The sequence below is a fragment of the Hetaerina americana genome, unplaced genomic scaffold, assembly GCF_022747635.1.
Source record: "Hetaerina americana unplaced genomic scaffold, ioHetAmer1.1.p SCAF_1, whole genome shotgun sequence".
In the NCBI taxonomy this organism is placed as follows: Eukaryota; Metazoa; Arthropoda; class Insecta; order Odonata; family Calopterygidae; genus Hetaerina; species Hetaerina americana.
The window spans coordinates 97,672,680-97,698,198 of NW_027286069.1; the positions used below are offsets into that span (position 1 = coordinate 97,672,680).

The 25,519-nt window shown below is 34.4% G+C and overlaps 1 protein-coding gene across 2 annotated transcripts in view; it reads left to right on the forward strand.

Annotated features, from left to right (window-relative positions):
• G9a (histone-lysine N-methyltransferase G9a) overlaps positions 1-24,679 on the forward strand; it is a 38,018-nt gene extending 13,339 nt beyond the window's left edge. The window contains exons 7-19 of one of the 2 annotated variants that reach the window (XM_071593826.1): positions 630-797; positions 1,355-1,605; positions 5,471-5,725; positions 11,243-11,310; positions 12,285-12,514; positions 13,282-13,520; positions 13,628-13,786; positions 13,873-14,118; positions 15,441-15,820; positions 17,490-17,661; positions 19,295-19,373; positions 20,703-20,878; positions 22,447-24,679. In XM_071593826.1, the coding sequence (XP_071449927.1) occupies positions 630-797; positions 1,355-1,605; positions 5,471-5,725; positions 11,243-11,310; positions 12,285-12,514; positions 13,282-13,520; positions 13,628-13,786; positions 13,873-14,118; positions 15,441-15,820; positions 17,490-17,661; positions 19,295-19,373; positions 20,703-20,878; positions 22,447-22,681 (2,658 nt within the window). In that variant the 3' untranslated portion in view covers positions 22,682-24,679. The remainder of the gene's footprint in view (positions 1-629; positions 798-1,354; positions 1,606-5,470; positions 5,726-11,242; positions 11,311-12,284; positions 12,515-13,281; positions 13,521-13,627; positions 13,787-13,872; positions 14,119-15,440; positions 15,821-17,489; positions 17,662-19,294; positions 19,374-20,702; positions 20,879-22,446) is intronic. The other variant, XM_071593834.1, reaches the window with a different exon arrangement.
• The last annotated feature ends 840 nt before the right edge of the window (positions 24,680-25,519 follow it).

A 25,519-nucleotide genomic window follows, 5' to 3' on the forward strand; every position in this document is an offset into this window, starting at 1 on the left:
ATGCGTTCAAAAGTTGTTCAAATTTCAATCTTCCTTCATTTAGGAGCTTTTGTATTCTGTTTTCAAACCATGCCGAGGGCAGGAAGGAGAGGAGGTAAAAAATTGATGCCTTCATTCTCATATGTACTGTCATAAATCTTATCAGGTTTTTTGAAATTGCAATATTTTGAGGTGGAATGTTTTAATACATGATTATGTATTATTTTGAATTTGTTCCATTCTAAAGGCTTCCATTCACATTCTACAATGGCATTTTACTGAAATCAGTTTTTTTTATAAAGTGAGTCTCTCTAAGACCCTGTAGATTGCGAATCTGACATAAATATGGTTGAGCAAATATGGGAAATATTGAGACTGAGGGTAGTTAAATTAGCTGAAGTTAACTTGTATTTATGTTTTGGGAATCATTTTGCCTGACCACAAGTTTGGGTTGTTGATTTTAGTTTTAAAAATTAAAATTTATCCATTTAGCAATTTGAGTATACTTTTTGTCCCTTAATAAGCATTATTCTCTCAGAAAAAGTTGAGCTTTCTTAATTTAACTGTATTAATTTTTGATTGAAAAAGGCCTAGTATCACCTTAGGCAAATTTTTGCTACTGTCATAACCTTGTTGTTTCTTCGATGTAGGCTGTGGACTCAATGGATGGTAGAGCAGTTGGTTGTTGTGGGCTTGTTCAAGATGGGTTCATGCGCAGACCATCCTCTAGGGTGCCTTACCTCCTGCTATGTGAAGTCCATAGGCAGCGGCTTGCTCGTCATAACTGTTGTCCAGGATGTGGAATGTTTTGCACTCAGGTAATCATTATGAATCTGGAATTGAATTTCCCATGCATACTGGAATGCAATTTCTTTTTTTACCTAAATAATTAATCGTATCTTTCAAATCATCCCATCGGGATGAAAGGCCAATAATTTTCTTGATATTCAAATGATTACCAGCTTACTCTCTCAAGAATATGTGCACTTTTGAATAAATAGTTACGCATGTTCTTCACTCTTAAAACTCCTTCCTTTAAAGAAAAATTTCTGTGACATGTTTCAAATACACTTACAGCTTACAGGGCACTGATCAGAGAACTAATTGTTTATGTTGTGGTTATCATATGACATCATTTATGAATATTTAGTTGTTTGATCTCTGATAGCACGTAATATGGCTTTTTAACATGAGTTTTAGGCTTGAGAACTTGAGCTTACTCATGCAAAATGTGTGAGTGCATGCAATGATTTCTTACTTCAGTGTTTTTCTACTGTTGGAAATGTGTTCTTTGCTTATCTGAAAATGAAATAGTTGTTTAAACCAAATTATTTTATTTCTGATATTTCATTCATCTTACCTTCCTACACAAAAGGGTCAGTTTGTGCAATGTGAGTGGAGTAAAAGGAGGCGAGGTGATGGTGGAGGATCTGTTCATCACTATCATCGAGAATGTGAACTCATGGTGGATGATGAAGCATTGTGTCCTCATTGTGGGGCACCTTCTGTTCCAAAACCTGAGGACAATTTGATATCAGAAACTGAGACAGCCAAGGAAATCCATCTCAGCCTCAGGACTCCTCGGAATTTAGTGTTCTTGCCAAAGCAGATACCTCCTCGGAAGCCGTAAATGAATCTTACATTTTCTTTTTTTAACATATTTACTTTAGTTTCTTTAACCACTGCAGGCATGAAAACTGCTTCAGTATAATAGTTGTGGAAGAATATTCATCTCCCTCAATTTTGATAAAAAATAAACTGCCATAATTGCCTAGAATTACTAATTTTGGGAAATTTTATTGGGGTCAAGGTGAATGATTTTTACACTGCATAATTTCTCCATTTAATGCACATTAAGGGATGATCCCATTAAAGTAACTTTTGCAGTACCTCTTGCAGTTCTTTGAATGTATAAATATTTGTTTAATTATTTCTTACAGGATAATTAATATTCTCATGACATTTTAATAGTAATATCTGGTGCAAGTCGCATGCTACATGTCGCTCAATAAGTGTTTAGGAAAAAATAGCAAAAAAATTATTTTGGGCAGACTTTTTTAGTTTTCATCATGGTGTACACTTGATACACTTTTCCCAGCATTTATCCATATTTTTTAAGCCATCGGAAACAGGATTTTGGAAGATCCTGTGAATAGGCATCTGTGTCAGTGATGACCTCCTTGTTCGATGAGACTCATTTTCCACTGAGGCATTTTTTCATGTTTAAAGATAAAAAAAAAGTCTCTTGGGGCCAAATATGGTGAATGTGGTGGATGTTGTAATAATTGAAACTGACATTCCATTTTGCCTTTGAAACTGTGCAGTGGTGCACCAATGCATTGTCTTCATGGAAGAGAATTTTGTTTTTTGTCGAATGAGGACTTTTTCTTGAATTTTTCACTCAAATGATGCAATAACAATGCATACTCCATTTACAGCTTGTCTGTTGTGTATGTAAATCATGTAGATGATTTTTTGTGCATCCCAAAATTATTGTGACCATCACGTTGTCACCTTGAGCTCAAGTCTATTTCTTTTCTATCCAGGAGAATAGATCAAATGTTTTCTTTTCAAGAATCCCCCCAACTAAGTCTGTAACTGACATAAGTCTTTCTGCTGATTGGAATGTAGAAAATTTTGGATTCAAAGAAGTTTATGGAAGATAAGAAGTTCTCATGGGAAGTGCTTTGCAAGTGAATTAAATCTTTTATTACTACTTATTTACATTTTATGTGACCTGAAACCATATTGTGCAAACAAGTATCATGCCGAGCATGAAAGAGTTTGTATATTTCATATTTAATAAATATTTTGGTTAGTGAATTGGTTGAGGATATTAATGGAACCATCTGCCAGGAAATTTTCATTAATAGGAAGATGAATTTCTAAAAAATACCGTTGGTAGATTTGTATCAATATGCCGTATTTCTTTGAATCTAAGACGCACCTTTTTAGCAATATTTCGCCTCAAAAATCAGGGTGCTTCTTAGATTTGTGGGCGTCTTAGGTTGGCAGGTTAAGCTTGAATGTAAGAATGGGCGAGAGACAACATATGACACCTGCACAATTGCACTGTATTACTCCCGGTCGACGCAGCAGTGTGGCAGTATAGGTGTTGGCTTATTACGAGAAGGCGTAATGGAAATGAAACAGATGTCTTATTAATTGATTGCAAAAGGTACTTCAGTAAAAGCACAGTAACGGAAAAGTTGGTACAATGTAATTTCATTGTTTAGGTTGCTTCAGTTCAATTTAAGGTAACCCCCTTGATCTTTGTCTCCTTCATCTGAAGTGCTGGACCAATCACTTTGCTCCCACTCTGCATCTGAACAGAGAAAAAGTTCCATATAGATGAGTTATGTGAAGCTAAAGGAAGGGATAGACACAGTTATAACCCACGGGTATTGAAAACACATACTTTCATCGTCTTTATTGGCAAAGATGTCATCTTCTGTGCTGTCCATCTTGATACAGCACTTATTGAAAGTCTTCATGATCTTTTCCTCAGAAAGAGTTCTACAAACCGCAGAAACCATCGTGCGACTTTGTTAGGAGAAGCTCGTTTGATTTTTCCTGAAGCAGATAACTCATGCTCAGGTGCAGATAACTATGAAATGTACTGTTCTCAAAGTCTGTATTGAATAGCTTATTAACACCAACATACATTGGTTACAAAACAGATGTCATTCCTGCAGGATAGCGGTCTTTTTTTGACGCTATTGTCTTACACTGCACTCATTTACACTAAATCTTGCAGTTACTCTTCTGTTCCCATTTTCTTCCGCGAACAAGATAACTTGCATTTTGAACTTTGCGGTGAACGATTCTCGTGGACACATGCCAGGTCTTGGTTTTTTACCCATGCCCCTTTGAGAGCAAACTATGCTGCATCTTAGAATCTGGGTTAACTTTATTTTGTTTTAGGGTGTTAAAAATTGGGTGCATATTAGATTTGAAGAAATACGGTAGTTATTTCCATAAGTGGATAATAGGTTATTTCATATTTATGCAATCAAATTAATCTTTACTCAACATCGGAATGCATACACAGCATTAGCTGTTCAGCTAAAAGTGACCCAAGGTAATCATAGAAAGCATTGTAAAGAAAAGGAAAGCTTGTGAATCAGAAACTATTTCATCGGAACCACACCCAGCTCATCCCATCTGCTGTTTTAGTCTAGAACAAAGGAATAGCTCCTTGCAAATTTTAATCCTCTGTAAATATTTAAGTACTGAATTTAGCCACTCATAGTAATATTATATTCCATCATTTTACCTTTGAAGAAAAGCAGGGAATTGGCTATTGGTTATCTTGAAGAAAGACATTTGTGATATTGAAAAGAGTTGAAGTTTAACCAGTACAAATCGTGTTGAGATGGCCTAAATACACAGTAAATTTTTATTTTAAAAATGCAAGTGCATTCTGATTTTGGCTCTGAAATGGTAATTTGAAAGTACTGCGACGTTTGGAAGATACGTGACATAGATAAGGATGGCTCTGTTGTCAATTTCAACCACCCTTGTGAAGAACTGATCAACAAGATTTAGTGCTTCAATGAAATAAACATTTAAAAGTATTGTATTTATTTTAATTTGACAAATACCTATATTTGTTTCATGTGCATGTGATTGTGGGATTTAACAAAATAGGGTAGGAGATGTATGTATGTTTAACAATTGACTTAGGGAGCTCCACCTTTTTCATCGTAGAAAATGCCACTACATTCTACCGATAGTGTCTGTGCATAAATGTGTTAGTTAAGGAAATGTCATTGTCCTCAATTATCACATGTCATTACAATCCCGGCAGTTGCTTCCCAAGTTATAGACTTGAGCTGGGGGACTCATTTTCTCTAAAAGAGAATCATCTTTCTCTTTTGCAAGAGAAAACAAGTCTAAAACTTAGGTTTAGAGAATCATCTGTTTTGGGAGATTCACCCTTTTCTCTGGAGAAAACATGTTTGAGACTTGGGACCCTGATTTCACCATCTTAACCTCTTTGTAGCTGGGTTTCCTTTAAAAAAACCCTCTGTTTAAATGTTCCTTTGTCTCTGGAGTCCAGTAGTGCATTCCTGTTCGTTCACAGTTTTATATCGATGCAGAAACTCATCTCGAATGCAATAGAAAAGTGCCGAACCATTCTCCAAATCTATCACACGATTGCATTTATTCGCTCATCTTTCTGAGATTTTCTGCCAGTGCTGAGAATACTGCACTAATAGTATGCTACAATTGCTTTTACTGCTGTGCTGCAAGAAGCAGGCAGCAGTAGTTTTTGTGGTAAGAAAAATCACATTATTATTGTGTGGCAGTAATGGCAGCAAATTTTGGAATCCAACCTTTTGGAACTTAAACTCACTCCTGAAATATTATGTTTTTTTAACTTACTATTAATATATCTCTTGCATATAGTTTGACACTTAATTTGTATTCTTTGCAATTTTCTATTCGAATGTCATCCAATCATTAATGGTGCCTTATTATTTTGCAGACCCGCAGCCAAAATGGGTTTCACCAAAGCCATTGCTTCAGAAGCTCGTCATCCCTTCCCTCCAGCACCAATTGCTGCTCCAGCAGTACAAATGCAGAAGTTACTTCCCCTTGCTGTCCAGGCTGGAGAAATGGTGCCAGTTGTGAACCGCCCTCCTCCTCCATCCTTGCTGCTCTCAGAAACAGAGAAGGAAAAGTTAGAGCCATTATCTAAAACGCTTGTTTATCTGTCTCAAAAGCCTGAGCTTCTGGCAAGGTGTGTTCTGTGTTTGCTTTGATCTAGTCATAACATCCATAGCTGTCTGACGGTACAACTGTAAGTGTTCATTTTGACAATACATATTACCAGGGGCATGCTATGGTACCCTGTCTTTGAATCAATTGCACTCTCCATTTTTCATGCTTTGTGTGATTGTTATGCTGTGTGGCCGTGTTACCTTTTTGTTATAGACTTAGTTGTCTGCATGTATACATGTAAAGAAGAGAATACAGGTATTCCTCTTTTTTTCTTTTGATCTTTTTAAATGATAAATTTAATATTGTTATTTTAATAGAATCTTGATTTTATGTCTTGATAACATGAAAATTTCAATTTTACACTAGAGGAGCAGTACTAGTCGAATTTTGGGGTGAATTAAATTTTTTTGGTGAAATTTTAATCATAAAGTTGTCAAGGTATGCCTATATATGCATGAAAAAAATGGCTCATTTATCATCATAGAATATAATCTTGGTTTTACTAAATTTTATTTTACATAAAACTGATTATAAATGTCCCATTTTGATAGCAAACATTTCAGGAATGCCTTTCCTCATGACTGCTGTGCATATTACCAATTATATAGCCCAATTAAAAGCCCATGCACAAATAGCAGTTTTCCAGGTTTTGCGAGACTATTTTGAAGAATAGCAGTTAAAATGATATGTAAATAAAAGTAAATATAATCTTTCTTAGCTTCATCCACCCTCCTGTGGCAGATATTATGCCATCCCCTCTGATTTCCTTACTCCAATGGCACTTTCCTCTCTGTTTATTGCCTTCCTGCATGTCAAGGAATTTTGAGCTTAAAAGCAAGCTATAATCAAAATAGCCGCACATTAACTATGGAGGACATTAAAATTCAATATATTTTCAATGAAAACATACCTCTATACAATGATTACTAGTGTAAACTTTTTGAAATAAACCTTTAATCTTAAAATTTTGTCCTAAAAAATTGTATTGTACTTAGAGTAATTCACCAAAGTTTTACCACCTTTACAAACATATAACCATCCCATCATGTAACATAGCTGGGCACTCTAAATTCATTTTCAGATTCAAATTAATGTAGTAATTTTTATGTCCCATTACTGGTACTTTTTACCTGCCATCACCTTGGGCAATGCAGTATACTTCAGTACTTCTGATGCAGTTTTAACATGGTTTTTATGGAATCAATCAACTGATAAATTGCATGACATTCAACTTCTTGCTGCATCTACTCTTTAAATTAAATTTAGCAGAATTTTTATTGTTTTTGAGGCTCAAGGTAAACGTGAGTGCATGTAAATGTGTCTGAAGAACATGAGTAGTTTGTCCAATATTTGCATTACATTTTAAAACAAAGTTATCTCTAGCCTTTTGGTAGAATGTTTAATTGTAATTATTCCCAAATTTACTTGAATGATATGAAATGAATGCATCCTCATTATCTGCATTCTCTCCGTTTCTGTAAAGTATATAAATGGGAGAAATCCATTGATAAAATATTTCAAAGCAGTAGCATATGCACAAAAATGTGTCTAAATTTTCCAGATACTACAGTTGATATTACTGTTAGTCACAAGAAAAGGTGTATCTAAATCTTGAAGTTTTTAAATCTTCAGAAATAGTTCTTTGTTGTATTTCACCTGATTGTTCCAAAATTTCTTAGCTTCAGAATTTTAGTGGCAAGCCATACTTATATGATCATGAAAATTAATTTAATGCTATCAATTTTCATTGCCCACTTTTTGATATAATGCAAACTAAAGCTGGACAGTTAAATATATTTCCGCAGTAAATACGAGTGTAACATCAGATTCAAGGGGATAAAACCGAAAAGAATAGTAAGTAAATGGAAAGTAAAGGCATTAAATGGTATAAAAAGAAAGTAGTACCAGGAGGCATTGGAAAAATTTATGAGTGAGGGTAGTGAGACAGATACAATAGGAGATAAATGGAACATATCAAGAAAGGGATATCAAAAGCCACAAACAAAACAATAGGAACCGCAAGGAGGGAAAGGGCAAGAAATAGGAGTGAAAGTCGGAGAAGTGGTCATAAAATCAGTTATGTATGCGGATGATAAAGCTTTAGTTAACCTTTCACCAAATTTGAATTAGAAAATCAGTGTAATAGGAATGGGATGTGAATCAATTTAAGAAAAACAAAGATAATTAGGTTTTTTTTAAGGATAAAGATTAAGTTAAATATTGAAATAGGACAGACAAAACTAGAGCAGGTGGAACAGTACATATTTCAGAAGTGTTTTGGACCAAGTTGGCCACATTAGTTTGAAAATAAGAAGAATAATTTTTTGGCAGAGAAACTTGCATAGGTAAGGAGGTCATTGATGGCAGGAATGTTGAGCAAGGATGTGAAGAACAGCCTTGTTCAAACTTTGTGAGGGAATGTGGTATTTCACAGTGCAGAAACATGGTTTTTGAAGTAAAATGATAGGCCCTGATTGGAGGCTTTAGAAATGTGGATGTGGAAAAGGATGAAAAAGGTTGAGTGGATAGGAAGGAAAATACACAAAGAAGTACCAGGTATGGTGGTGGAGGAGAGATGGTTAGGACAATTCTAAAGGAGACGGAAAAAATGTATGCAGTATTTTGATTGGTGATGGAATGCTGTAGACTCTCCATCTTGGGGTGGATGTTAGGCAAGCAAGGTAGGGATAGGAAAAGGATGGAACTGTTGGATGGAATGGAGAGAGAGAATGTAATCTGAATGAAAGAATAGTTCATTGAAGAGTGGACAGTTAGGTTTTGTCTTGTTAGGCAAGGCTAAGAAATGTAGGCTCATATGGTCTGTATTCATCCTAAATTGAATCCTGATTGCATTACTTCCTTTTATGAAAGTAAGGGGAATTGGAGGGAGACCTGTATTATTTTAACTTAAGTCTTCCTTATTTTCTTTCATTTGTCTGCTTTGCACGACTAGATTAGTTTTTGTTTTGTCATAGCAAAATTAATGTGACTTAATTTGCCTCTCTTAAATGTTTTATTAGATGTATAATCATTTGTATATTATTTTGCTCCATGTTTCAAGTAATTTTAATTTTCTCCTGAATGATTGATAGAAAAGTACTCAAATGGTGTAGTAATTAAAAGGCTTGAATGTAGTTGAATGCAGTAATGTAATTACTTCTAATCATTGAAGCACATGTATATCAGTCTATGCAGACTACCTGATTACTAACAAAGGGCTGCTTAATACATGGATACATTATGTCAAGGGAAGGACTAGTAAAATTATGTTGCTTCCAACCATAGCAGATATCACACTCTCCACTCCTAGATGATTTTTACTTTTATTCGCACCCAAGACATGACTTTCGCAGTTACATGCATATTCCTTTTTTGGTAGCTACACTATACTCCCATAAAGAAATTGTGAATTCTTGTGAGTAAATAATTCCAGAATTAATTATAAATTACTACTGGTATTATAGAGGTTGATTCAAATTCCAAGAATTCTGTATTAATTATGTTAGCAACCTGCAAAGAAACACTTTAATCTGTTACAGGTTTTTATAATTTTATGGGGTTTCTAACCCTATGGTAGTACCTTCTCAGCCAACATTTGTAAAATCCTTTTCTGTCAATGGTGAAAACTTTAAATATTGTGAACTCGTAACTCTAGTCCATCTTACACGATGTTGCCATTTATTTTTATTTAACTTTATGGCTTCTAAAATCATTTTATGGCCACTTATTTATTATCTCATAGAGTAAGGATAAATGTGCTGAAGTCAGCCAAAATGTTCTTTTCATGTCTGTGTTCAATCTATGTATACCAATTGTGTGTTGTAGATGTTTTCAAACTCCCTTCACTTTTCGTTAAATATCCTTTTAAAGGGTCAGTGTGATGTCTAAACTGTAGACATACTTATTATCTTTGGGCATGAAAACCTATTGGGTAGGTAATTTTGCTTCTAAATCAGAGCCTTGGCTTCAATGCCAATCTCAACTAAATCAAGTGTGTGATTTTCTGAAACAGTTGGCTCAGGGCTATGAACTGGTTTTTAAAACCTAAAGTTGCAAAGTTCACTCTTTACTTTAGAGCTAATGATGTGAGCTCTATCGTCTAGTGCTAGCTGATCTTAGGTTTGGGGAGTGAGGATTGTTAATTATCTTAGCATCAAGATTGTGTCAAAGACAATCATATATGTGGGTCATTCAATAAGTCTTTAATAGAAAAACAATTAACTTTGGGTAGACTTTTTTTATTTTTAAACAATCTTCTTTTGCTCGATACACTTTTCCCAGAATTTCTCCTACTTTTTACACCATCTGCTTATTAGGATTTTGGAAGGTCCTCAAAATATGCGTTTGTGTTGGTGATAACGTCCTAGTCCAATGTGAATAGTTTTCTGCCGAGCCATTTTTTCAAGTTTGGAAATTTAAAAAGGTCACTGGGGCCAAAAATGGTAAAGATTGGAATAATTCAAACTTTAAATCCCCTTTATTAAGAACCTCTGCCATCAAATTGGGCAGGTGTGTAGCCATTCATTGCCTTAATGGAAGAAAATATTGTCCTTTGTCAATTGCGAACTTTTTTCCTGATCTTTCCACTCAGTCAGTGCAATAATGACCCATAATACTATCCAGTTATCATTTTTCCTTTGTGCAAGTAATCAATATAGGTGATTCTGAATGCATTCCAAAAACCGGTGGCCATCTTGTCAGCCGATTTCATCATCTTTTCCTGCTCCAGAGCCAGATTGCATTTAAAAACCATCTAGTTTGACTGTTCCTTTGTCTCAGGAGTGATATAGTGTATCCATGTTTCGTCCACAGTTATGCATTGATGCAGAAACTGTTAAGTTTGTGATAGGGAAGCACCAAACCAGCATCCGAAGCTACCTCATGATTGCATTTATTCTCCGCTGAGAGTAAATGTAGCTCCCATCTTTCCAAGACACCCAATGTTTCATGCAAAATCGAAAAAAATACTGTGATATGCTGCAATATGCTTGTGGCCTCAATGATTTTGCTAACTTGGTGATTTGTCAATCACCCTAAACTACATCTTGGATTTTTTCAATCTTTTCTGTAGAAATCACTTCTACTGGCCATCCTGAACAATGTTCATCATTTGTGGATGTATGACCATGTTTAAACTCTTTTACTCAATTGTAAACAGTCGCAACCACTGGAGTAGATGTGCCATGAACTTCATCCAACTTATTTTGATCTCTTTCGGTGTTGATCCTTTTATATAGAAGTGTGTAATCACTGCACGAAGTTCATTTTTTTCCATTTTTCTAAATACACAGAAGTTAGTAGCTTTAATCGCCTATGGAAATAAAGCAACGTAATGGATATAGCTGAAACTTTAATGGCCATCTAGTGAGAGATGAGGCATGATAAAAGCAAACCTTTTCCGATACTACGAGTACCATTTTTTGGATTTTTTTAAGGACCCACATTATTGGTTTCTAAAGGTCCCTGATTGGAGTAGAGTAATAAAAATGCATCGTCTTGTTGCTTCCAAGTAAAACTTATTTTCTCTCCTCCATAGATTTCCATTGAAAAGTTTGCACCAAGCTGCCAGAGTTGGAGACGTTGAAAAGCTTCTAAATGTTCTTGGTGAGTATTCCCATTGATCATATTTAGATTTGCTGTAGAGCACCATGGTGAATAAGGGGAAGGCACTGGTGGATAATTTAAAAAGATGGACAGTAATCAGATTAAAATTCTGCGCTATCGGCCATATTTTTAAGGGGCGCATTAAATATGTCACATGCATGTCCTTAAGTAAAGTATGTATTTGGTTTTTCATTCATAATTTCCTTAATCCAGTTATTAATTCCACTCTTATTTCACAATATCATTGTTCAAAAAATTCATACCAATTCTGTTTCCTTACCTTTTAAATCAGGCATTTAGAGTTTAAAATTTTTTACTATATATCTTTGCAATAACGTCACAAAATATTTAAATATTGCCATTGAAAAACCAGCCCACTGATATGGAACGAGTACATTTATGTATTTCGTGTTCAATAGTCATCTGATATTATTTGCTAGTACTTAGTACCACTTTCCCAAAAGTAAATGATAATTAGCAGAGAGCGTGGTTCCTATCTGTAAATGCACGACCAGATATGAAGCATTCCCAATATCTGCTTATTTAGCTGGCTCTGGGATGATTTTGGCTGATAGCTTTGGGAACAATGAATACCTCAACTCCTCTGTCAGTAGTGAACCTATAATTATTCTTTTGAAAAACCCTAACCTCAGTCTTTCAAGAGTAATTTGATTTGGTCCATTCCCAGCCTTCTTTATGAATTTTGTCACATTCCAGAAAAACAATTTAGAAATGTCATTTTTAGGAGTGGGTGAAGCAGGTTATTTTCCATCTGGTGAGCATAGAATGATTTTTGAGTGACAAATTGTTAAAGAACTGAATGAAACAATTTTTCCTGCTTGTTATATTCTTAATTACCCCCTATTATTTTTGGGTAACTTATAATTGAGGATTATCACATTTAAATCACTGACTTAAAATTTACGTTAGCATTGAATTTGTCTTGCTTATTGAGAATGTCCTCTCTTCTGCAGCTGTTGGACACAATCCTAATCATCAGTTCAGAGATTACAACCTTCAGACGGCACTTCATGTAGCAGCAGCTGGGGGTCACATGGCTTGTGTTCATGTGTTGGTACAGACTGGTGCACAGTTGGATGCCACTGATAGGGACCATTCCACTCCACTCATGCTTGCTGTGCGAGCTGGCCATAATGATGTTGTTGCCTACCTTGTAAGAGCTGGAGCATGTGTAACCCTAAAGGTTAGTCACATATCTGTGTCATATCGCTGAAATTTCAATAAAAGTGGATCATTTTATTTGTGATTCTTTTTGGTTAATACATTTAGTTTAACACCTTCTGTGCAGTGCAGTTTCAATTCATGCTCTGGAGTGCCCTTGCTTATGGAAGCATGACTTCAATTGATGACCATCGTCTTGCTCTCTTTATAGTGGAATCATTGTCTTTTGCCCTACCTACAGGCTCTAGTGTGTGTGCGTGCTTGCATGTGCAGTCATCTGTAGTACTCCAAACCACTCTTTACAGTTCAGTTTTTTTCCTGTGGCTGTGGTGATTTTCATACTTTTCAGTTACCATCATGCTCTATTTATTCCCCACCACTTGATACCTCTTGAATTTTATGCTTCATTTTGGGAGTATTAAGTTTATTTCTTTAATGGTTATTTCTTTTTAGGCTAAAAAAAGATTCTTTGAATATATTTCTTCGCAAGTCATTAATTTTTTTGATTTTTTTTTGTTTTCCTGTACAGGTTTGTAAATAAGGTGTGACATTAATACATATTTTCATTTTTGGGTGAACATTTTGAGAAAGTGAATGCTGTTTGTATTTTTTCATGTTCAATTCATCTCTTTTTTGTTAGAAAATAAAAATTTTGAATTTAAATAAAGCCAAATAGTTTCAAATCCTTATCCCACCTTATACTGCAGTGTAAGTAAGTGTGATTTACTCAGCAGACATAAAGAACATGAGTTTTTTATTAATTAGGTTCATTTTTAATGTACCCCGCAGGGTAGTGAAGGAATGACTGCTCTCCATTTGGCATCTAAGAGTGGGAATCTTGAAGCTGCCCAAGAACTTATTGCTGCAGGCAGCCCATTATCTGCCAGCTACAACCAAGCTAGAAATTCTAGCAAGCCAAGTTCTCCAACTCCACTTCCACAACCAAGGTCTTTTATAGATTCTCAGGATGATGGTGGCTGGACACCTTTGGTTTGGGGTTGTGAGCATCGACACCTGGATGTTGTTAGGTAAACATAAGTTCCAATAACTAATTATGGTCATATTCTTATTCTAAAATGTTTTTCTGTATTAAGATAAGGCACATTACTTCAGGCTCTTGTGTTACTATTCTTAGGTTTCTTCTATCCAAGCGAGCAGATCCACTAGTGCGAGATACAGAGCAAAACATAGCTCTTCATTGGTCTGCTTTCTCAGGCTCTCTTGAAGTCTCTGAGATCTTGCTTAATCATGGATGTTGGGTTAACTGTGCTAATGCCCATGGAGACACTCCACTGTAAGTCACAATGCAATATTTCTTTCATTGATTCATCTTTTTTTTTGTTTCATTTAATAGCATGCAAAAAATCTTTATGCCTTCAGTCATGTGGCTGCTCGCCAAAACAACTATGAAGTGGTTGTACTCCTGCTGGCAAGAGGTGCTCGTACAGATCTGCGCAACCGAGAAGGTGAAACTCCTCTGGATTGCTGTTTTCCACCGGGCGAATCAGCGCCAGTAGCACCGGATGATTCCCAGATGACAGATGCGGCTCGAGCGATTCAGCTGAACGCCCAGCTTCGTGCCCTAGTCGAGTCACCACTCCAGCCAACTCCAAGGATATTAACAAAGTCGGTTGCGTTCTATCCCTATCTCTATAAAGCATGTGTGGGAATCCAATTTTAAGTAGTTTTTCAAATTTTCTAGCCACTCTACTGGCCTCATCTCTATCTTTTTGTGGTGGGAACATATTTAATGTCCGTTATAAAGCCAATTTTAAGTACATATTTTGCTTTACACTGTCATTATTACTTAGTATTAAAAAGTAACAATCATGTCACCTGGTTTGCATATTGTCTTAAAAATTTGGAGAGTTGCTTTAAATAAAATTTCCTTTGGGAGAAAGTATAAAAATGTAATATTTAGCGAAAAGCAATTTAAAACACAATTCAAAATAAAATTTTTTTAAAATTCCCTTACAAATTGAGCATAATTATACATGAGATACTTGGAATCACTTTGCCAAGTGGATACATTATCAATTGGCACAATTTGTTGGTTTTATTTATTTATTTTGCAAAATTCAACTGTTTATGTGAATTTGAATTTAATTAATATAACTTTAAAAATTTTAACATTGTTTTTTTAATTGGGTAAAAATACGAGTAATGGCTCCAGATTGTCATGACATCGTTTTGGTTGAGCATCTAATTGGCTTTGGATTAAGTATAAGGATGTTGCAACGCCATAAAAATATTACCCAAATATGTCTGTGTGCATAATTCATGGAAAAATGAGTCATTCAAATCACAAATTACATTTGTATGACCCTCAATGTATTCTTAAATGGCCTAACAAAGATTTGGACTGAAAAATATATTGTCATTCTTCTTTAAATATGTCACATTACTAGACCATCACAAATGTACTCAAAGGACTTCAAATGAAAATCTTGGGAAACGAAATACAATTATTATGACTCCGTAACTTCTGGCATAGTATTGGAGAATATGTACTAAGATATGGAGTTTACCCAAAGATGAGGGAATATTCGCAGATCTTCATGTGTATGATATTGGCAATTGCCCATTTGTCTGTTATTGTATGAATATCACCTGCCAATCCTGATGTCCAGATCAAAATTTGCTTGCCAGTCTACAGTGGCAATTTTATTTTGAGGAATATTCGCTGATTAATTTTTGCCATAAAAAATCAATTTCAGTTTATGAAACATGAAAAAATCATGGAAATACAACTGCTTATTTCAAATAGTACCATCGTTATATTTGAGTCATTTTCTAAATAGACATTTATTTATGCATAGGAAATTGATTCCAGTCAATATGTATTTCAATTCTGTTGCCTACTTGTATCGCTCAGTTGAATCAACCGTAATAATAGACTAATTTTATGGTGTTGATTCAATTTTATGAGTTCACCTTTACATTTTCAGTGACATATCAAGAGGAAGAGAAGTCAATCCAGTTCAGTGTGTTAATGAAATAGAGAATGAAAATTCAGATGAGCCCCTTGGACCTCCTAGAGATTTCACTTACATAAGTGAAAACTGTTTAACATCAGACATCCGCATTGACCGATCAATTTCCTCTCTTCACTCCTGCAAGTGTGGTGATGATGGGGACAAATGGATGAATGGGGAAAAGGTTGAGGCAAGAAGTGGTTGGGGTTGCTGTTTAGGTGGTTTTGGGCAAGAAAGTGAAGAGATGGAGGATGGCACTATAGATGGAAACAAAGGTTGTCTTTGTGCAAGTAGCAGTGTACGGTGCTGGTATGATGAAGAAGGAAAGTTGGTGCCAGAGTTCAACTTTGCTGGTGAGTGTGCCACCTAAAGATTTGCATCCAAGGCACAATGTCTCAGGGCATGGCAATCATGTTTTACTAAAGCGTAGGATTTTGAAATGAATGGGGTCAAGTACTTTTTGATAAATTATTGCATAGTAATGTGATGGAATGACTACATGACCTGTTGAAAATTCCAAACTATGAAAATTATTAAAGTCATATGTCCATATTGTAAATCATTTGAGTTATAATGGAATTTGAAATCTGTTTATATTGTCAGTAAATTAAGTTACAAGCAGGCTGTGTGATATTGTAGTAACCCAAGTTGGTTTACATTCAAAATCGGCATACACATATATATATGAGCATCAGCTGAGGAAACGGAAATACCCTGATTAAAATTCACAAGGGTCTAAGATAATCACCTGCAATCCTCATATTTTAGCCATTCCTCTAAAGCTCAGTTTTTGGAAATGCTTTAACACATTTCTTGGGTCTATTCCAGTCTGCCTCCCCTCAATTAAAGGAGTTTTACCCCAATGGGCCTAAACCTTTGTACTGTATTCTAGGATTGGTCTGGCAGAAGTTTTGTATGGGAACTCTTTTGTGTCCCTTCAGCATGTGTTATGGGATTCAGGTTGCTTCTTAGTATAAATCGGTATAAAAATTTTGTAAGATTGGAATGTTTTAGGATGTTCACTGTTGTATTTATTAAAGTTGTAATGATATTTCAACGTTATTTGATATTTTTTTAGTATTCTTAGTGTGTTGTCATTTGTCTTCACTTCATACTAAAACTAATGAACTATTCTAATTTCTTTCGTTATTCATATCCTGTATTCAAATCTTACAATCCACAATGCAAAGGGTGTTTAAGATGTTGAATAATAACAATGCAACGATTTCAGGATGTAAAAATCATTTGCCGTGGCCAGGATTCGAACCTGGTTACTGCTGCGGCATCTCCCACAGTTTCTTGGAATTTGTCAAAGGTAAAACACCATTGTGTTTAAAGTTGGCTTTAACCTCGTGGACTGTGGCGCGTCGCGCACGACTACGAATGCCTGTGACATTGTATGTATGGTATTTCGTCACAACATCTTGTTCCTTTAAAGCCCTCAAAATTTTGGAGTGTAAGAGGATACCTCGGTTGCTTAACTGGCTAAAGCACTCGGCTGGACATCGAGGGATCCAGGCTCGAATGCTGGTCAAGGCAAAAGATTTTTACACCCTGATATTGTTGCAGTATAATTCACACTTGGCGGAAGATTCCGTTGAAAGTTACTGTCATGGCATCTCCTGCAGTATCTTGGAATATGTTGAATTATATTTGCATAATGATGTTGTAATTTTTTCTGTCTATCACATAATTTAACAATGAAAATAATATTCTCACAATTTGAAGCTCTTGCTCCCAGTCCTGGAGATCATGACCCTGGTATTTTTCTTGATTCAATTAGGTTTAGCGATAAGTTTGTCTATTTCCTAATGTCACACGAGCAAGTCAATAAATGCTGTTTCCAAAATTATTTTTGAAAATGTTGAGATATGAAATTACCTATTTTAGCAAATTTGAGAAACAATTGTTTACAATACAACAAATACTACCAAAATAAAATTTGGGTGTTTCGTTGTTAACTGTTACAGGTGGTGAAGTTTATAATTAATCATATACATGATCATTTCTTACATTTTGCAGATCCTCCAATGATTTTTGAATGCAATCAGGCATGCCTCTGTAATCGTGTGACTTGTCATAACAGAGTGATTCAACATGGACTGACAGCTCGAATGCAATTATTCAGAACTTCTACGAAAGGCTGGGGTGTTCGTACATTGAGGATGATTCCTAAAGGAAGCTATGTTTGCGAGTAAGAATTGAATTTTGTTTCAGCGTTCATTTGATTGTACCATGCATGCTCAACATTTTAAAGTAGTATTTCACAAACTGTGCCCTTGAAGATGTAATGTTATATCTTTTAAAATTGTTTAAGGAAATCACAAGCAATTATAAATTTTTATTATATGAAATAATATAACTTTACAATAGTGAACCTTTGTCATGAATGCCAAGTGTAGGTCATGTGAGCCATCCAATTTATCCTTATTAATTCTGTTTAATTCATCGTTTCTTGTGTGGCATATAAAGTAAAACATTCCTGCATCTGTGGATTCAGTATGTGCAATTTCAGATTCCCACAGTCCTCCTGACTTGGAAGTACTGATAGAGAAATCTTAAAGTTAGCTATCATAGAGTTTTCAATACATACCACGCTGAGTAGTGAAACCTTATCCCATAATTTACCTCATCTTACATTTTCTTCAGAGGCATCATAGTCCACTAAACTACTCAATGAGCTGCAGCATTCTTAAGTTTAAAACATTCATCGCTGTTTTAATCCAATTTGATACTGAATCACATTTTTTTTCCTAATTGTCCCAAACTGCAAAAGTAACGACCACAGTTCTTCAAAGCACCGAAGAAGCTATTATGTGCTCACCATCAATGAAAAATTTCACATTTTAAAAAAGTCTATAGATTCTAGAAGAAATTTCAAAGCTTTTTCTTGCAGTAAAATTTTTCAACTCAAGTGTAAAACCAGTTCATGCATTCTGTCATCATAAAAATAATAAACCTGTAATTTCAACATATTTAATGTGATACAAGTGAAAACCTACTGCAATCCCACAAGTAGTTTATTGGCATTCAGCAGTTTCCTTATGTATGCTTGCTGTGAGAGAGCAAGGAAGATAAGGGCGGATCATAATGCAATAGGTTCTTCCAAAGACATAATGCAATGAAGTGGGAGCTATAAAATCAATGGTGCAGGCTGCTATACTATTCTCATCAAACAATCGGGTGCTTGAATGAAGGACAAGGGAATACCAATCATGTTTCGCAAGGAAGAGAATTATAACTCCTAATTTGCTAAACACCCATTGAAAAACAAACATTCCAGTAACTTCACATCAGATATGTTGCACACTGAAATAAAAGAACACTAGTTAAATGTGTGGAGGATTTAGAGATGGGAATTTTTTTTTAAATTGGACAAATTTGAGGTAATTAATGATGTTGTTTACCTTTCTTATTCCTCTATTTATTTGACACCAATGGTTATTAAGAGGTTACTTCCCACCTCCTTTCCTTTATCTTCCTTCCACTCCCTCACCAGCATAAAAAAGGAAATTTTCGAAGCATTCTATCACTGGATGATAATGCATGTCATTGAGACTATGTTTATGTGTCGCTAAATTATTTAGTTGAATAGCCTTGTGCTTTTTACCCTTACCTTGGAGGAATTCCTCCACCAACTAAAGCCCAAAACCTTGCCTGTAACTTTTGTAGTACACGCATAAAATTCTGTAAGAAATAAAATGGAAATTTAATGCTTAAAAGTAATGCATTGATCATATTAAAATCTAAACAAATGTTTCCCTGCATTAATAATGTATTAATTCAGCAAATATACATATTTTATGCACATTTGCTTTTACTTTCAGATACATTGGGGAAATAATTTCAGACTCAGAAGCTGATCAACGTGAGGATGATTCATATCTGTTTGATCTGGATAACAAGGTGAATTTCCATAGCATTTAGATCAGAAAACATCAGCCTACAACATAGCATAACTAAACCATATTTAAGTGTTAAAATCTATACCAAATTATAAGCTTAAATTGTAATTTAAGCATTTGAAGTTTAACCTGCCATTTAAAAATCTCACAGGAGGCAACAGAAAGCATTAAAATACTCCAGTCTCAGAGGGGTTTACAATAGATATTTCAACTTGGGTATGTAAGTACACATGTATTATAAACTATTTGGCACTTTCCACAATTAAGTATTCCTCTCTGTAGGTGTCTAGGTTGCAAGATTGCTATTCACATTAATGGTCGATTACAAGATTACTATTCAAGTCACAGCAGTAGGAAGCACAAAAGGAACTGGGTAATTTCACCATCAAGAAATGAAAAATGAAGTGCAAAATGAATTATATACGCATGCTAACAGCACTCCCTTCCTGCTTTAGACAGGATTCTTCATATATTGTCCATTGGCCAATGGCTCCACGTGGTCAACCAGAATTTTTTTTCTAATTTCACATGCCAGCTGCCTCAGAACACTTTAGTTAGCACTGAGCGTACGGGAGGTAGCAATTATTACACTGTGTACTAAACCATTGTAGAAATAAGATTTTGGTGTAAATCTGGGCAAAAAGGTAAATCGTGGGTTTCACACAAATCTCATTGGTATTATTTAAATATCTTTAACAGGGTTTCTTGACCACTGATGTACATCCCAACAGTAGAAACCTTTAACCAAATATCACGAATTGGAGTGTGTCTTTTTGTGAAGTCTTTTTTTCCTTTTTAGATTAAACATAGATGTTTGGTAATAATATGAGTCAGATGATGTCTAAATGGTAGGTTTCAACAGATTTTAGGGTATAGATATAATTGGTGGTATGGCCCTTTTTAAGAAGAAAAACTGCTGCAAAAGTGGAAATGTAAATGAAGATAATGTAATTGACAGGAAAGAGTGCCTACATGTTCTCTTGAAGGATTATATGTTAACCAAAAGACATTTACTATGACATGGAACTTAAGGATTTTACTGATAGCTTTGTTTTGTGCAAATTCAGATGTTTGAAAAAAATAATATAGGTTCTTGAAATGATTCCTGCATTTTTTTATGTAAAGCTGTGCTGTGCATTCAGTGACAAGAATTCCTAAGTATTAATGGTATTTTTTGAGCAGTGTCATTGTTTATCACTGTTGTAATTAAAGGTCTTTCATTGTATAGGCTGAAAATTTGTTTCAATCTGAAGCATTTATGTAGGGAGAAAAAAAGTAATGACAGCATGCTCAGTAATATTTAATAAAGATGTTAATATTTTATTTTTAGGATGGAGAAACATACTGTATTGATGCACGTCGATATGGAAATGTTGCAAGATTTATTAATCATATGTGCACACCAAATTTGCAACCAGTAAAAGTGTTTGTTGAACATCAAGATCCTCATTTCCCACGAATCGCGTTCTTTGCCAACAGAGATATATTACCTGATGAAGAACTTGGGTGAGTATTTCCATTGCTAAATGCCAGTAGCCTCATTTTTCAAAATGCTGAGAAAATCTTTTTCTGAGTTTAATAATATTTTTTACATTTTAGCAATATGTTTATTCCATAAACACTAATTTTTCAGTAAAATCATTACCTTCTGTCTATGGAAACGACTTTAAAATCATTTTGTGTCATTTTAAATCCAAGGGTTCAAAAAAGTAGATTGATGTAGGTCCAAAGTAATCAGGAAGTCATAAAGAAATTAAATTTTCATATCATGACATCTTATAACTGTAAAATTGTGATTATTTTATTTGTTCAAAAAGTCTTAAGTCACATGGAGCCTACATATTAATAATTCAAGTTTTTTTAATGCTGCAGTTTGGAGGAAAGTATTTTCAGTTATGATTAATCAGCAAAGCAATTTAAGAAAATTAATGCCTACTTAAGTTTTCAAAATTATATTTAGTGTTTGAATGTTCACAGCTCAGAAGTGGCTATTTGTTTTTGATGCCAAGCATATCATCTTAATACTTGTTTTACTTTTTGCTCTGTAAAATGAAAGAAATATTTTATAGTAATTGAAAAATAATGTTATGGATTTAGAATAAAAAAGACCCCTAATTTTGGTAGGTAGAACAGTAGGCATGACTTTGCCTCTATGCAATTCTGCAACTATTTAATGTACTGAGATGTGCTTTTGAATAAATGCTGAACATAGTGTTTTTAATGTACAAGATATGTTAGCCTTAAGGCTGTTTTTTTTATAGCTGTTGGTTAATTGACAAATTCATATTTTCTCTGCCCATGAGAGGGAAACTGTTAGTTGCATGTAAAATTTTATATTGTGAATATGTGAAAAAGTTTAAATGAGTGAATTGTTTTATTTTCTTGTAAATAGTTTTTGTTACTCACTCCTCTTTTGGATGGCATAAGTTCATCTTACCACCTTGCCTACCTTAAGGAGGCTCTCCATTCTGAATCCACCATGCGCACTAAAGCATGGCTCATCTTTTAACTGCCTAATTCACTCGCCAAGCATAAAATGTAGGGACAGAATAAAATGGTTGTACTCGGGTATGCTAATATAGCAAATAATATGACCAATGTGGGATAGGTTACCTTTCTACAACTCCTAGCTAATAAATAAGTTCTATTATGCCATTCCCTTTTGATTATACACCCAAAAACTCTGCTACATTAAAATGCTTAATGAAACAATTCCTCGAAAAAATATTTTGAAATTAACTAGAATATTTGAGCCATAGGATTGAATTGTGATGGCAAATTTCAATTTAGAAGTGCTGAATATTGAATTTTGTACAGGTTTGAATTTTAATTTATCCATGCTAAAAATTATACACATTCTATGACTTTGCTTAAAGGGATTTTTTGTTGGACTTCAATTATGTGCTAATTTATGTCAAGCAGAATTGAAATGGCAAGGTTTTTTTTTGTGCATGAATACTTGTTTATAGTATTCAATTGTATAAATCAGAACAGCAAAGGGCACTCCGTTATTTTTCTAAATGTAAATGTATTTTGTGATAAATAATTAATATAAAACTAAATATGATTCTCAGGTTTGATTATGGTGAGAAATTTTGGATCATCAAGTGTAAGTCCTTCACCTGCACTTGTGGGTCAGAAGCATGTCGATATTCTGAAGCTACCATCGGTCATACATTGGAAATGTACAGAGCAAGGCTTGCGATGGAAGAAGAGACAGCAGCATCTAACCTTCGGCTGGGTGCAGCTGCTGCTTCTGCACTCCAGCGTCAGCACATGTCATCTTCATATGTGCCTGTGTCAGCCTGATCATTCATTAGTACTCCACATTTAGTTTGAACTGTTACATATTATATTTTGAAGGATATGCTTTTTTATGTGGTAAGTTCATAATTAGCTAATGAACCATGACATGCTTTGTGATAAATTGGAAGTGTTAAAAATTAAATCCCTGATTGATTATATTATTATGTTTAGGAAATAGTGACTACAGTAAATGATGTGGATCACATAGCAATTTAAGGACTTGTACCAATCTTCATTTTTCTCCCATTTCGGGAAATGAAATTGTGCATTAAATGCATGTTAGGAAATGATTATGAGCTCTCAGAACATTGCTTAATGATGAGATGGTTAGAAGTCAACGTATTTTTTGAAGTAACAGTCCAGGAACATTGTATGGTCAAGGTTCCTTCATCAAGTCCACATCACTCTTAAACTCCACCTCTTTCATTCAGGTGTATGTTTAGTTTACATTTTTTTAAGTTATTGTAGATTGATTGTCATTATTATCTCAGTTCTGATTATTTTTTGTCAGAAATTAGTTTTTCTGTGAAAAACTTAAGGTTTTGTTGATGTAGTTGTTGTAGAATACGCTCAGCCATGTACCAATCTTTCCATATATTTCCTGATTGGAATGAAATTCCATCAGGTGAACTTGTAAGCATTAGACCACTATCAAAATCAATTTGATTTGGTTAATGGTATTTATTTTGTTGAGTTTGAATATTTAGTTGATGTGTATGGAAAATATGTTTGAAAATTAGATGTGTGATTGAATCTGGTTCAAATTTCTCTTTCGTAGTTGATAGATTCCAGCAGTAATTGTTTCTGACATCATTTATATAAATTTTAAAGGTATGCTTGTGTAATTAAGAAGGCCCTTAACTTTCACCTTAAATACTAAAAAAGTACATTTTTAAGATTGTATTTTTGTAATGTTCTGTGAGTAATGGTTATTTATTTACTTATCTTCATAGCAGTAATCAGTAGCCCATTGAGTGTCTTAATAATGGGTATTTTAACTATGTAAATAACACCATAATTGTCATTGTTCTATATGGTAAGCCAAGACTGAAGTATAAATTTTACTTTCCAGTCATTTTTATAATGAAGATGAAGTTTCTTTTAAAAATCATTTATCATTGCACCAAGGAGTTGCATGAGCAAAACAGCATGAATTTTATCTGCAAAATTTCATCTTCTGCCGTTGCTATATTTCCTGTATAGTTATGAAATCAAAAACCGAACTCTTGTCTTATTAAATTCACATTTGGTTAAAGAGGAATTCTAATCGGCATGTAAAGTGATGGAGTGGGTTGAAAGCACCTTGTTGAATTTGTTGACCGTATCAAACCTTAGTGGGTGATTGTAATCGTGACATTTATTTTATGTATTTCATGAATCTAATCATAGTGAGAATTGGTATTTCAAATTATAATGGCAGTAAAAGGTGAATTTTTAGGTGTCTCTGGAAAGTCATAGGCCATGGAACATGTTTATAATATGCCTATGGTCTTAGGGAATTGGCTACTTCATGCTTCCAATGTATTTTGATTGATAATTAGAGACCTCCACACAACATTTTAAAAATGTGCATGATTCAGTAATTTAAATATATGCCCACACTCCAAAGTGATGCAATTATACATGCTTGTTGTGAGCGATAGATCCTTAAAATTACAAATAAAGTTAAAATAATGCAGGTTAGCCTCTGTGGTTAAATCAGAATTTCTCTTAGCATATTTTTTGTATGTCAGTTTAAAGTTTCCTAGCGTAATGACTCAGTGACATGGACAAAATACTTAGCATTCGAAGATGAAACAATTCAGCTCCAAAATATGATCTAAAATCGGCAGGCGTCTTATGGGCTGGGAGTATACATATATGACATACTGCGGAAACAAGCAGATCACAAGTGCAAAAATATTTCCTTGACTGGAACTTGAACCATGGATCTTTCGACTTGCTGGGCCGATGCTCTGTGTTTTCTTTTATATGTGCACATATCCCTCCTTTTCCTTATATGTATATGTATTCCTTATGTGTATGTTTGTGTGTGTGTGTATACACATATATATATGCTTGCATATATATGAATATATATTTATATATATGTATTTCTATATATATATATATATATATATATATATATATATATATATATATGTTATACATACATGCATATATATATGAATATATATGTGTGTGTGTTTGCCCAGGAATCAAACCTGAACCCTCCGGTCAGTATTTCAACGCTCTACTCCTGGACTACCATGAGCCACATATATATATATATATATATATATATATATATATATATATATATATATATATATATATATATATATATATATATATATATATATATATATAATGTACACACACACACATATATATATATATATACACACACACACACACACATATATATATATATATATATATATATATATATATATATATATTTATATATTTATATATATATTTATTTATATACATATTTATATAGAAACAGATATAAGTTTCCTTATATCTGTTTCTATATAAATGAGTATTTGTTTGCCGTTTGGCAGGATTTCATGTTTGAATGTGTATGTGTGGGTCGCGGTAGTCCAGTGGGTAGAGCTTTGGACTGCTGACCGGAGGGTCCCGGGTTCGATTCCCGGGCAATGCTCTCTGGGCAACTGCAGCTCCACCCAAGCTATGTGATTTTTGAATACTAGGTCTTCCTGGGAAACCATAACCGGCACAGGGAAAGGAACTGGCCCCCCTACCCTGATGTGTGAATTTCACACGCCGTCAGGCTTAGCACAGGGTGAACTCTACCATCACCTACTAAACCGACCTTCGGGTTGATTACTGTGT